Source organism: Octodon degus, unplaced genomic scaffold, assembly GCF_000260255.1.
Source record: "Octodon degus isolate 3935 unplaced genomic scaffold, OctDeg1.0 scaffold00239, whole genome shotgun sequence".
Lineage (NCBI taxonomy): Eukaryota > Metazoa > Chordata > Mammalia > Rodentia > Octodontidae > Octodon > Octodon degus.
Window position 1 is genome coordinate 1,424,838 of NW_004524815.1, and position 14,006 is coordinate 1,438,843.

The window sequence follows — 14,006 nt, forward strand, 5'->3', positions numbered from 1 at the left end:
GTTTGAAGCCATCTAAGTTATATGGTCAGTCCAAGGCCAGCCTGAACTATATAATGAGACCTTGTTTCAAAAAAGACAAAAAGGCAGAGGGTGTAGTTCAGCAGAACAAGTGCTTGCCTGGCAAGCACAAGGCTCTGAGTTCAATTCCCAGTAGCAAAAAAAGCCTCAGAAAACCCCCAAAGATGTGGCACGAAGGCTCACTTGTGATGACGCCCCACGGGCACACGCCGGCTAGATGTGTGGCACGTGGTGCCTGATCCTCCCCTTGTTCTTCAAAAGGAGAAGCTGAGTTATGCTGATCAGAACTAAGAAATGGACAAGGACAGCTTGGACTTGAACCCAGAGTTTACAACTCTGGAGCTTGGCTTGTTGACGGTCATGCCCATCTGCTTGGGAAAAATCAGGACCTGTGTGGACACCTTTCTGAGTGTTTGTTTTGTTTTTTTGAGGCAGGATCTCACTAGATAGCCCAGGCTGGTCCTGAACTCACTGTGTGGCCCAAGCTGGCTTCAAACTCTCGGGCATCCTCCTGCCTTACCCTCCAGAGTACTGGGATTTCAGGCATGCACCCACATGCCCAGTTCTTTCCCTGTGCCAGAGTCAGGCAGGTTTTGCTGCAGTAAGGCATAAAATCTCAAGGTTTATTGCAGATCATCGTACAGGGATCCAAAGCTGGAGGTTTAGGGGTCCTTTAGCTACTGGGCCTTGAGGGACAGCCTCACTTCCAACCACCTCTCAGCAGGCTGCAGGGCCCACAGCTGGCCAGGATACAGGGGTTCCTTGAGTTTGTGGGACACGGTCGGCTTCTTTACCTCCTTTCGGTAGTTTCCCTTCCCCTCCCCCAGACTGCCATCCTAGGAGGATTCCACACATGCTTGGCAGGCCGAGTTCCGAGTTCCCACTCACAAAGCCTTGTTAGCCTCGGCCCAGCAAGCTGCCAAGCTGCCTCCTGGGGTCCTCATAGATAGTCCCTGGGGCATTGCTTCTCCTAAGAGTACTGGCTTTGTAATCTAGAGCTTCTCAAGAGTGAAGGTCTTCAGCAGACAAAGGAATGAACAGACAAGTGGAGGGAGAGGCCCGTCATGGGTAGTCAGGCGTTGGGGAGCACCTGGCCCGCCCTCCATCCAGGCTAAGGGCTCCCAGGCCCAGCTCTGGGGAGGCACCGGCGATGCCGGGCCAGGTTCCTGCCCATTCACGGCTCTCCTCTGCACCTCCCCCACCTCCCAGGGCCCCAGTCTGTCTGCTTACCTGTCCTGATCCCTCTGCTCACCCCCTTAGCACACAGGGTACATGGGACAATGGGCTTTTCCTCTCTCGCACTGTAGCCCTGTGCCAGCCATGCAACCCAATTTCTCTCTCTCTCTCTCTCTCTCTCACCCACTCTCTCTCTCTCTCTCTCTCTCTCTCTCTCTCTCTCTCTCTCTCTCTCACAAATGTGGACATGATGTGGTGTGCCAGATGCACACGGACACACACTCACCTTCAGCCACCCAGGGATGCACACACACACACACGCATCCAAGAACCAGCCAGGTGTGGACATGTGGACACACGACTGTGCCCTGAATATCTGGGTGTGAACACACGCACACTCAGCACACACTGCGCGGGCACACACACACACACACGCCCCTGTATGCATAGTCTTTCCTGGCCAGGGTCCAAGCCAAGCAAGGGGGGAGGCAGCCCATTCCCTCAGGGTCCCTGAGTTCCAAGCATTACCTCAATTTTCTGCACCAGCTCTGGAATCTGCGCTCCATTTTGTAAAGTTGCCAACCCCATTTCTCACTCTGAACCCAAGCAAAACCGCGGTGCAGCGCCCTCCCACTCACTCCGGTAGATGTGGGGTCCCAGGTCCCCGCGCTGCCTCCAGGTGGTGCTGTTGCCCAGTCTCCGCCGTGTGCTACTCTCTTGACCCTTGGGGTGCCCCCAGGGGCGTCTCGGCCACTGCCAGCTTCCCAACCTCCCATGCCCCCACAAGCTCGGAAGAAAGGAGACTCCAGGTGAGCAGTGGGCAGCTTGGATTTATAGCCCAGGCCGGGCGCCAGGGGACCAAGGCAGGAGGCTCCCTCCCAGGCAGGGTCTAGTAGGAGCAGACAAAGGGCAGGCGATGGTAGCAATGGGCACGTCGCCAGTGGCCCCCTGCAGGACAAAGACAGACATTTGTGCCCCTGAAGTGTGCCCCGGGCTCAGCCTCACTGGGTCCTCGCTGTGACCCAGGGCACAGGGCCTTCCTCACCCACAGGTCACAGAACAGGAGAGCAACGTTGGGCCGTGGCCATGTGTGAAGCCCTCCTGCCTGACCCCATGTTCCCGTATCCGTCGGCACCCCATGCTCACCACTTGTCCCTTCGTGGTCTCCCTCCCATCACAGGACCTCGGGGACCCGGCCCACTGCACAGCAGCACCGCACTGCCCAGGCTTCCTGGATCCCCACATCTCAGGCCTGAGAAAGTAGGACCCCTGGGGCCTACACCCAGGCAGCTCCCCAGGACAGCACCTAGAAGCTGCTCTGCTACCAGCTGTCTCTGTCCCGTCCCCTCACCTTTGGTACACAGGGCCACGCAGCAGCCTTTGCCGTTCTGAGGCTGCCCTAGGGCCCAGTATCCAAAGTCCCAGCGGCTGCAGTCTGTCCAGCAGAACTTCTTCCACAAAAACTAGAGCCAGGATGGGGAGGAGGTCAGAGAGGAGTGCCTGGCACTGCTGGAGGACCCAGGGACCCAAGAGCAGCTACCCTTCAACCGTCTCTGGCTGGGAGCCAGGTGCCCTCAATGGCAATGGGAGAGAAGTGTGTGTGGACCCCGGCCACCAGTGCCACTTGCTACCATGCGGGCACTGATTTGGATGCCCAGGACACGGCCAAGATTCTTTGTACTTCTAACAAGCCACCAGGCAATGCTGGGCCATGGACCATACCCTGAGTACCAAATGCAGTGTCCTCAGTTTCCCTTGATCCCAGAGCCGGCAGAGAGAAGAGCCTGCGTTAGTGGTGCAGAAACTGCGGGTCCTGAGAGGATCAGGAAGGGCCTGAGCGTCTGCTGGCTGCACACAGTCTCCTGACTCAGAGAGGATGAGGAGACAGAAAGGAGGAAGCAGCCCTGATCCAGACCATGCTGTAGGTGGGCTCTGAGATGCACTCCACAAGCCCATGTGCTTAAGACATGGCTCCCAGCCTATGGGGCAATGAGTAGGTGGTGGGCCCTTTAAGGGTTGGAGCTTAGTGGGAGGATAGTAGGTCACTGGGGGCATGGCCTCAGGGGATATTAGGACCCGGACTCTCTGCTCTGTTCTGCTTCCGGCCACCGTGCTGGGAACAGGCCTTCTGCCCAGGTGTGCCATGCCACCACAAGCTGAGGGCAACACCCCTGCCCGCCTGAGCAGGGCAGCCCCTAAGACAGTGCTGGCAAACCTTTTAGAGCTTTCAGCAATACAAACAGCCTGCTGCGTGCCGCAGGTTCATCACCAGCACCACCCTGAGACAAGCAGCGAGAACTTCCTGCACCCGGGGAAGTGTCCACAACTTACCCAACCCTTGAGGGCGCCTCCAATCCAGACCTGGGCCTGGTTAATCTTGCTGGCCAGCAGGTGGATGTGAGAGTTGGCACTGTAGCTATGGATGGAGACCAGGTTGCCTCTGTAGCATCTCTTGCAGATGCTCTGTGGACAGAAGGCATAGGACAGGGACTCTCGTCACCTTCCTCCATCCCCAAGAAGGACCTTTGCAACTGTCTGTAGGTTAGAACTGAAGGGCCCGTTCCCCTCCCTCAATTCTTTTTCCTCCTGAGTCAGCTTTCAAAAAGTCCTTGTAAACAAATAGTAACGATCATAACCAGCATTTGCTGACCGGTCACTGGGCTATTCCAAATGGGTTATCTGACAGGATCCTCACCACAACACTAAGAGATTAACACTGCACCGTGTAGTGAGCCCTCCATACACGAGCTCCCCGTCATGGATTCAACCAACCATATAGCAAAAGCAGCTTTTAAACACTTGCCAGGCATACTGGTATGTGCCCGTAATCTCGGCGCTCAGGAGCTGAGGAAAGGGGGTAGCAAGTGTAAGCGCAGCCTCGACTGCATGCTCAATTTGAGACCAGTCTGAAGTATACAGCAAGTCCTGTCAAAAAAATGTCTTAAACCTCTCCCAAGATGTGTCTGGGGCCATCTGTGTATCTGGAGCAGACCCTGGCACAGTGTAGGCATGGTATTTGTTTAATTCATCAGCTAAAGGATAAACTAGAAGTCCTCCTCCTCCTCCTCCTCCTCCTCCTCCTCCTCCAATAGACAGATCCTGTGCAGACGCTTTCTCTTGTCATGTTCCTCTGGTGTGCAGCATAGCGACACTCTATATGGCATTTACATTGTACCAGGTTTTCATAACTGTTCCGGGGATGGAACCCAGGACCTTCATGCTGAGCTACATTCCCAGCCCTTGTTACTCTAGACAGGATCTTGCGAAGCTGCCCCGGCAGGACTCAGACTTATAGTCCTCTTGCCTCAGCCTCCCAAGAGCCAGGCGTGTGCCACGCACGCATCTGGAGAAGGCGTGCAGTAAGCACGCAGCTTGCCGGAGGTTATAAGCAAATACTTCACCTCTTTTATATAAAGAAATTAAGCATCAGCAAGATTTGCCATCCTCGGGGCCTGAGTGACACCATCGGTGAAAGGCAGAGGTGGCCCTGACATGGCATATATAGTTCTAGGCCCCTTGTCCCGACCAGTGGTGCTCAGAGTGCAGTCCTCAGACCAACACATAACAACACTCTCACCAGAAGTCAGGAATGCCTGTTCTCAGGCCTCCTGCCCAACATCCTACATCAGAAGCTAGCGGTGGAGTCCCCCAGTCTGCATTTGAATGAAACCTCTAGATGATTCTGAAACTAGGCTGAGAACTGCTGTCATCTAAATGAGCACAGAACAGAGGCCAAATCCACTCTCCTCGCCCCGCTCCTCCAGAGCAATGCCTGCGCTCACCTGAGCGTCACTAAACCGCTTGGGGGTCTGCACCAGCAGGTAGCCGCAGGTCTGGCACCCTGGGAGCCCCTGGATTGGGAGGGTGTCCTCCTCTGCAGGGCATGGGGAGTCTTTGTCGAGGGCTGCTGCGTCTGACTCTGTGGCTTCTGGGTCCTCCAACGCGTCTTGACACGGCAGGGCCTCCATCTCGTCTCCTGCTGTTGGAATCGCCTCCTGGCCCAGGGCCGACTCTTGCTCCTGCTCCTGGGCACTGCCCAGATCCCAGCCCAGCTCAGCCTTTGGGCTCTGCAGAGCAGGCACCTCATTCTCTAGGTGGAAGAGTTCACTAGCCGTCACTCTGGGAGCTCCGGACCGCCAGGACCGCGGACAGCTCCAGTGAGCCACAGGGGAGGCGCGTGGGGCCCTCTAGGCTGCCTGGGGCTGGGGCCAGTGAACACCACGAGCCTGCATTTGGGGGCTAAGAGGATGCATGCAGGAGAAGCCAGGTAATCACCACCCTTCACCTTACAGTCTGGACCGAAGGAAGTTTACCAGAGAGGGACAGGGTCAGTGGAGCAGAGATGGTGGCCCTGGCCCCAGGAGAACAGAATAGAAAAGGGACACCCAGAAAAGCAAGAGAGCAAAAGCTGGGAGGGGCCAGGGTGGGACATACCTGGGTGGAGAGCAGAAACTGCACCAAGCAGGAGCAGGGCCAGGGCCAGGCAAGGAAGGTGACACATGTCTGCTCAACCTCCAAGTGGGACCCAGGGCTCCGTCCTCCTGGGCAGTCAGTGTCTGCAGCAGCCCCTGGCACACGGTATAGATTTGGCTTTTGTTTGATTTGCCAGTGGAGCAGGACTACGAAGAGAGGCTGGCGGGATGAAAAGGAGACAAGGTGTTTCCCAGAACGCTCTCACCTCCCCGAAATGGCACCAGCGCCAAAGGCAGGCCCGGTGGGGTCAGGTCTTTTTGTTCCCAGCCCACTCTGTTCACACTGCAGAGAGGAGGCAGGGGGGGGACTGGCCAGCGGGGACCCAAGTGTCTGGACATCTCCACGGCCCCCGCATCCACCAGGGCCTGGGCCCCCCTGTCCCAGATGGCTGGGGACTGCTCACCTCCTGAGAGCTGGAGACCTCTGCATGTGCCCGGCCCCTGTGCCCCACACACAGGTCTTATACTGGGCTTTGGGGAAGTGAGGGGGTGGGGAGATTGCCCCAGCCTGGGGGGTGGCCTGAACCGATCAAGTTTGACCCCCACCCCCATCCTGCTTCCCTAAATGGGAGCCATATGGGCTGCAGGTACTGAAGGCCCAATGAGCTGACCTTCTCTTGCCCCTCAGCTCTGAGAAGTGCCCTGGGCTCAGGTACAGCCTCTGGTGACAGTCAGTGTCCCCACAAGGGGAAGGGGGACAAGGGTCCCAGGATCCCCAGCTCTCACACAGGTGCTTTGTGTACCTTCCCTAACCTGTGACTTTCCAAGGCCACATGGGGAGCCAGGAAGTGAGATGTCCAGGTCTTTTGGCTCCAAAATTTTTTCTTTCTTTCTTTCTTTCTCTTTCTTTCTTTCTTTCTTTCTTTCTTTCTTCTTTTTTTTCTTTCTCTTTTCTTTCTTTCTTTCTTTTTCTTTCTTTTTCTTTCTTTCTTTCCTTCTTTCTTTCTTTCTGTACCAGGGATCAAACTCAGGACCTTGAGCTTGCCTGCCAGGCCAGCACTGAACCTGCTGAGCTATCTGCCCAGCCCTCTAAAACTCTTTCTTCTCTCCCTTCTTTCACTACTCTTCCTCCTCCTCCTTTTCTTCCTCTGTCCCTTTCTTTCTTACCCTCTCCTAGTTCAATATGTCAAAGTCTTTGCTGCTTTTCCTGTTCTGTGGACCTAGATCAAGATTTCAAACCTTTGCCTATCCAAGTTTGGGGCCCAGTGCTCCTTGGGGGAAATGACCCCCGTCTCTCCCTGATAGACGCTGGCAGCCCCTCCCTCCTCCAGGACCTTCAGCCATGTCTCAGTATGCTTTCTAACAGCCTCAGAACACCTGGGATACAGATCTAGAACATTCCCGTGCCCACCCCTGGGCTGTGCAGAGGCAGCGGCTGGAGTGAGAAGTCCCACACAGGAGCCCCAGACCCCTGCGCAGCCCCCTCCTCCCACCCTCACCCCCATCTACCGCCACCTTGGTCACCACCAGAGTCAGGACTAGAAGCCGATGATTGAGGCAGGCACAAAGCCTAGAGATGCCCTGGAAGTTTCAGTGTACAGGACCTGCAGTATCTGTCTGCAATCTTTGTTGAAAATCAACACTAATGCAAAGTACCAATGACAAAGGTGAGGTCAAAACTTCACCCAAGCTTCAGTCGGATCTACTGTGGCTGAGACTCTCTGCCCAGACCCGGGGGAATGCCAGGGGTGAGGGTTCCGGGACAGCAGAGGGGGGAACCCACTGGCCATAGCCGGGCCCCATCGCCTGCCCTGCAAATGCAGAAGTGGCTCTGAGGCCACCTCCGGGCCAATTGCAGAGTAACAGACACACTGTTATCTCCCGGGAGCAACGGACCCAGACCTCAGCTTATCGACCTGGAGGGTTAGCCAAGCCAGGGCCCCACGCCCTGGTGGCCAGCTTCCAAGCTGGGCCCTTCCAGTTGAGGGGGAGAAGAACAGAGAGACTCAACTGCCCTCCTCCACGTGGCAGCCTGGGCCAGCACCATTTGTTTGTTTGTGTTTCATTTTTATATATTTGGTACAGGTTCTCACCACCCAGCTCGGACTCCTAGTGATCCTCCTGTTTTCAGCCTCCCCAGTGCTAGGTTTACAGGTGTGTGGCACCACAACCAGACTCTTTTGCCAGCTCAGCACATGGCGCAGCACATGGGACCAGGGATTGAACCCTGGTCCCTGCACTTGCTAAGGCAGGCTAGCACCATTTTTCCCAGTGGTGGGATGGCTGGTGTCACTGGCTCTCCCACAAGCCTGCTCATCCCACAGCATGAGCAAGGAGGCACCACTTCCAGTCACTGAGGAGGAGCTGGCATCTCAGAGGCTTCCAACAAGTGACCGAGGGCAGCCTGAACCTGTCCTCCTGATGCCCACTGGGCCCTGAGCTGCCTTCTGCAGGCTCTCCAGGACCTCCCAGCTGCCCACCCTTGCCTACCAGTCTTTCCTGTTGACCCTGGACAAAGACAAAGACAACCAAGTGACTGCAGTGACACTGTTGCTGACCACCCTGCTCTTGTCGGATTAAAGACCACCCAGCCCAGACACTGGCCCCACCGTGGCTCCTTCCTCCCTTTACTCTGCACTCCATCCCATTAACGATTGGACGCTGCCACATCCTGCCTCCACGCTTGCCTATAGAAACTCAGAGCTGTTACACAGCCTGTCCAGGTCCACATATTCAGGAACGGGTGGCCGTGGGCCTCATGTGTGCATCCCAGTCCTTATTTAAAGCAGCCACGTGTGGTAACTGTGGACAACATAGGCACTCCTGGAGCTCCCAGGGCTTCCACCTGCTGCCCTAGGTTATGCCCGTGGGGCTTACACTCTGCTTCCTGCCCAAAGACTCAGTCAGCCTGGCCCACCTTCTTCGAGGGTCAGTGTTGCCCTCCTGGGGCATGTGCCAGGATCTACCAGATCCCAAGCAGCATCTCAGCTGCTGACAGAGGACAAGGGCAGTGCCTGCCTCTGATATGATAGGCTTGAGGAGATCTCGCAATGGTGTGGCCTCGTGGGAAACCAAGCCAGAGCTGAAGTGCTCACCAACAGGGAAGCAGTGAGTGCTGCCACCAGGGCATCAACCCTAAGCTCTGCCCTGGGGGAGGGACTCAGGGGCTCCATCCAAGGTGACTGGGGGTCACAGAGCCTAGGAGCATCTGGGAGAGGAGGCATGCATGCAGATGCACAGCCCAGCTCGGGATGTGAGGCCGTTCCCCTTGCACTGCGGTCTTTGCTTTGAAAACAGAAACTGTCTGTGGACAGACAGTGAGCTTCCTGTCCAGAGAACTGCAGACTGGGCTATCAGGATGCTTCTAGGAAGTGGACGTGGAGCAGCAGCCCTGAGCCCTGAAGTCTCCTACTGCGCTCTGTGAAACCGTCCATCAGGATTGCAACACACTCCCCAGCCCTTGTCCTGTGTGTGATGGGCTGGCTACCTCCAGTGCTGAGACATGGTGTCCTGGACACCACAGGCCCTTACAGTTTGAGGGGTTAGGGACTGGACACCCCTTCTGAGCCACGTGTGCCTCCCCAGGGACCTCCTGATTTCTTTGCACATTAAGCCAAGCACACTGCCATGGTGGGCTGGTGAGTGAGCAGAGACCTTGGATGGATCTAGCAAGGGCCCCCAGGCACCGCCTGAAGCCCTAAATGGCCTGGGGATGCACATGGTTCCTGTCAATGCCATGACACAGGTGCCCAGGGCCAGGACTGCAGGGACAGGAACCACCTGAGCCTGCTGTGCTCCCCAGATGGCTCCAGGGTCCTCCCCTGCCCTCCCCCCAACCCCCGGCTCCCTAGGGGAAGGTGTGGAAGGGGGCTGGAGGGGAGGCAGTCTGTCCTGGGGTAGGAGCTGGCCACAAGGTGAAATGAGCACATGACAGAGGGGTCCATTCTGGGAAGTGATTTTATTTCAGGGCAGTGGGGGGAGGAGTGTGGACAGGGGAGAGGGGGGCAGCTGTGGCAGGAAAGGCAGACAGACGCTCTGGCTGAGACTCCATCAGTAGGAACAGGCGAAGGGACGTCTCTTGCCACAGTGAGAGAGGCGCCAGTGGCCACCTGCACAGACAGAGGAGAGGGGAACTTCGACCTCCCAAAGGTGACACAGAGACTCAGGTGGCCTCCACGGGGAGCAGTCTTCTGTCCTGCACCTCCTCGTGGGCACCCCCAGCTCCCACCCTTGAGTCCCTCCCAGCCCATCGCACCTCGGGTACACAGGGTCACACATCTGCCGTGGTGATAGCCACCCCAGGGCTGCCCTGCAGCCCAGTACGCGAAATTCCAGGCACTTTTGTCCAGCCAAAGGAAGCGTCTGCAGCGGCCCTAGGGAAGGCAGAGGGTAGGGGTGGGCTGCAGAGGGGATGCAGAGGGCAGATGGGCCCACGGGGTCCCTGCTGCTGCTGCTTGCCCTGCCCACAGGACGCCTGGCCATGAGGGACACAGCGCTGGTCAGATGCGCCCAGCGCCTTCCTACCCTGCCCACAAGCTGGCCTCCGATCCAGATCTGGCCTGCGTTGAGTGTCCGGGACGTGCACTGCAGCTGGTAATTATAGGCGAAGCTGTGGATGGACGCGAGACTGCCGCGGTAGCACCTCTGGCACACCAGCTGCGGGGCAGGAGGGAGAGGCAGAGCGGAGCGTCACGGCAGGAGCACCCGCACCCACCCTCCATGCCCTCGCTCCTGTCCACATCTCCAGGAGGATGGGAGCCCAGCCACCTCCCCTGGGCCTGGCTGCTGCAGAGATCATAGGCCCTCAGAGGGGACGCTGACATGACAAGGGCACCAGGACACACCGCTCACCTGAGCTTCATTAAATGTCCTGGGGGTACTCAGCACAACGTATCTGCAGGTTTTGCATCCAGGGCTGCCCACAAGTTTCACTGCATCCTCTTCCTTAGGACACTGGATGTCCATGTGGCCCATATCCAGCTCCGAGCTGGGCTCCACCCTCTCCTCCTCCTCAGGGCTGTCTTCACTTCCAGAGTCTCCTTCCGCCTCCTCCTCCACCTCGTCTCCCTCCTGCAGCGGCATCAGAGCCCCAGCAGGGGCCTCCCCAGCGACCCTTTCTGCCTTCTCCCCATCCTGGGCCAAGCTCTCTGCTCTCCGCGGGCTCTCCAAGCTGGACACTTCACTGCCTGGCAGGAGAAAGAGAAGGTCTCCTGGCAAGGGCCCTGCTACTTCAGGACCACGGACAGCTCCCGCTCTGGCCTGGGCAGCCTGCCTGGATGCCCCTGCCACAGGAAGGAAGGGCACAGGGACTCTGAGACCAAGACTTACTGAAATGCTTGGCAGATACTGCCCCCACCAGGAGAGCCAGGAGGAGCAGGAGTCTCATGTTGGCCTTGTCCTGGAAGGGGAAAAAGGTCACACACACACACACACACACACACACACACGCCAGGCCATTAGGAAACTTTAGGAATTGGATAGAAAACAAAGGCAAAGCAAGAATTAAGGTCAGTGATCCCAGCTCTCTGGGAGGCTGAGGCAGGAGGATCACAAGTTAAAGCCAAGCCGGCAATTTAGCATTCCTCGGGGGAATTATGCAAGGAAGAGGACCAGGATGCCAGCGCTGCAGACCCGGGAAGCCAGAAAGCCGTTGCCCTCCCTGCCACCCCACCAGGAACCCGAGACTGACCCCTGTGGTCACCAGAGCCAGCTGCACTGCACAGCAGAGAGAGTTCGGTTCCCTCTACAAGTCCCCCGGGTCCTCGGGAACCCCCTGGCCAAGCACCTGAGCAACTCCCTTTTATAGAGATGCTGGGAGGAACTGGCCTGATAAGAGCCCTTTCTTCACCTCCTGGCTGCCAGCCGCTCCCTAACGGCCTGCTCTGTCCCACCACACCTGCTCCCACCAGAGCCCTGGCCTTGGCTGCCTTTGCCCTGTGGGCTGCGGGTCTGAACGGCTCAGAGAAGAAACTGCAGCACCTCGGCCCGAGCAGGTGTGGGGAGCTGCCATTGCTATGCCGCGGGGCCCCACCCGGCCACAGAGCAGGGTGCACTGGTCCTTGGCAGGAAGATGGCCACAGGAAGGTTGATATCCCAGGGCAGCTCGAACGTGAGCAGCCCAAGTCTAAGTCAATTAAACAACAAAGGAAAAGACAGGAACTAGCAGGTGGGGAGGCAGATCTTTTGCAAATAGAAAGGGGACCTGTAGGTGTCAGAAGTAGAAAGAATTAAGGTGTGGTGTGCCCTCATCAACTCCCCACAGAGATGTGACAAGAATGCCCTGTGTGTGGAGGCTGACATGGGGAAATACACAGACAGACAGACAGACAGACAGACAGACAAATAAACAAACACTCATTGCAACTTAGTGTGGATGCCCAGTCAGCTTCATTCTCTGGAGATAGGGTCCTCCAGCAGTGATAGGGAAAACTGCTAATGAAAAAATTTTTCTTTCCAAAACCTTTTTCTCAGGGCTGGGGAGATATCCCAGTGGTCTAGGTGCCTGCCTGGCAAGTTCAAGGACCCAGGTTTCATCCCCAGTACCACAAGCCACACCAGCTCCACCCCTGGGTGCCCTGAGCCAGCCATGGAAACTGGGCGTAGTGGTGCACACCTGTGATCCCAGCACTGGGGAGGCTGAAAAGGAGGATCACTATGAGTCCCAGCTCTGTAGACCCTGCACCAAATAAATAAACAAAAGATTTTTTTAATTTTTAACAAAATAAAAGACAAAAATAAAACCTTGTTCTCTTTGAAGCTGCCCAGCTCTGTAGCTGCCTCGCGGCTCTGCAGTTGCTTCCTTGACCCCTGTATCCACGAGAGCGAGGCCCAACATGCAGATGCCTGATGGCAGCTGATGGGCGCTAATCCAGCCCTGTAGCCGGGGACCTCACCCTGGCAGGGAATCAGAAGAGCTGCCAGCCCGTCCTGTCCCGCCTCTGTGCCTCCCTCGCACCTCCCGTGTGTGCATCATGTGCAAGTGCTAGCCACACCCAAGCGGGGCCTGGATTTGTGGGAGGCAGGCAGGCCAGGACCAGCGGTGCCGATAAAGCTGTTCGCCACCTCCTCACTTCCTCGGGCGTCGCTCCTTTCCTGGACTCAGTTTGGCTGCAGCAGCAGAAGCATGGCTAATCATACAAGGAACCCTTATAAAGTTATGCGTCGTGTGCCTGTAAAGCTAAGAACACCTGGACAGCATCAACATCCCTGGGGACAAGGTGCACCATGTCCTTCAGACTGTCACACGGAAGGGACAAGAGCTCGCACCATGCTGCAGACTTGGGCATGTGTTGCCCTGGGCAGGGAGAGGCACAGCTCAGCAGCAGTGCGGTATAAGGAGTTTAGACAGAAAAAAGACGGGGGAGGGGGAGGGTTGGTTTGCTTGTTTTGGTTAGTTTTTTTTGTGTGTGTGTATATGTGTGTGTGTGTGTGTGTGTGTGTGTGTGTGTGTGTGTGCTAGGGACCAAACTCAGGACCTTGTGTGTGCCAGGCAGGCCTTTAGACTGCTGAGCTATCTCCCCAGCAGAGGGGTACAGGTTGGTCAGATGCACTCAGCACCTCCTGCCCTGCCCAAGAACTGACCTCTAATGAAATAAATTCACCCAAAGTGGAACACATCCGAAATTTGCATCTAGCTTTTCATTTTGTTTTTGAAACAGACTTTCACAACATGGGTCACACTGGCCTTGAACTCACTATGTGATCTCACAGAGATCCTCCTGCCTCAGCCTCTTAAGTGCTAGGATAATACATGTGTGCCACCCTGCCCAGCACACGTAGCTTTTCTGCAGTGTGAAACAAACAAAAATCCCATCTTTCAGTGAAGAGTTTTTGTGGGAATAAAGAATATGTTTCAGAGGACAATGGCCTCTACCAAAAGTCAACTGAAATCCTTTATCTGTCCATCCTCTTTGTAAGCATATACTTCAGACAAATCAACTTAATAGGATTTGAAACGCAAAGAAAAGCTGAACCAGTGTGGTGCTGGGTGTGGGAGGCCCACGCGAGGGCTATCGGCAGCAGCATAAGAGGCTGGTGGAAGCTGGTGGAGGCTGTTGGCACTGCAGGTTCTCTTGAGCTATTCAGCTGGTGGACTTCGTCATGCTGGCTTTCCTGGTGAACTTGGTTGTTCTCATCAGAGGAGGAGCTCGGGACCTCCTTGTCGCTGAGGATGGCTATGGTTCACTTTGGGGAGCTCTGGTCCTCACCTTGAGCATGGCTTCCTGGCTCTGGAGGGGAGGATGGTGCACTGCTCAGCCTCCTAGAGAATCCTGGCATGCGGGCTTTCCTGATGGGCACTCGGCTTTCCTCATTGCTGGAGGAGCTCAGGGTCTCACTGTCACTGATGACGACGGTGGTACTTTTCAGGGGAGCTCTGGTGCTTACCTTGAGTGTCGCCTC

General features: G+C 56.5%; 2 protein-coding genes across 2 annotated transcripts; both read right to left on the reverse strand.

Moving 5' to 3' along the window:
- Positions 1 to 2,083: 2,083 nt before the first annotated feature.
- Positions 2,084 to 5,695, reverse strand: Prg3 (proteoglycan 3, pro eosinophil major basic protein 2). The gene is made up of 5 exons (XM_004645836.1): positions 5,629 to 5,695; positions 4,977 to 5,284; positions 3,526 to 3,657; positions 2,546 to 2,657; positions 2,084 to 2,142 (listed from the first exon to the last, which is right to left on the reverse strand). Exons 1-5 carry the CDS (start codon positions 5,693 to 5,695, stop codon positions 2,084 to 2,086), a joined length of 678 nt encoding a protein of 225 aa, XP_004645893.1.
- A 3,944-nt stretch (positions 5,696 to 9,639) lies between these two features.
- On the reverse strand, positions 9,640 to 11,373 carry Prg2 (proteoglycan 2, pro eosinophil major basic protein). The gene is made up of 6 exons (XM_004645767.2): positions 11,296 to 11,373; positions 10,935 to 11,004; positions 10,458 to 10,792; positions 10,131 to 10,262; positions 9,862 to 9,979; positions 9,640 to 9,715 (listed from the first exon to the last, which is right to left on the reverse strand). The coding sequence occupies exons 2-6, from the start codon at positions 10,990 to 10,992 to the stop codon at positions 9,657 to 9,659; spliced, it is 702 nt and encodes a 233-aa protein (XP_004645824.1). The 5' UTR covers positions 10,993 to 11,004; positions 11,296 to 11,373; the 3' UTR covers positions 9,640 to 9,656.
- Positions 11,374 to 14,006: the final 2,633 nt, after the last annotated feature.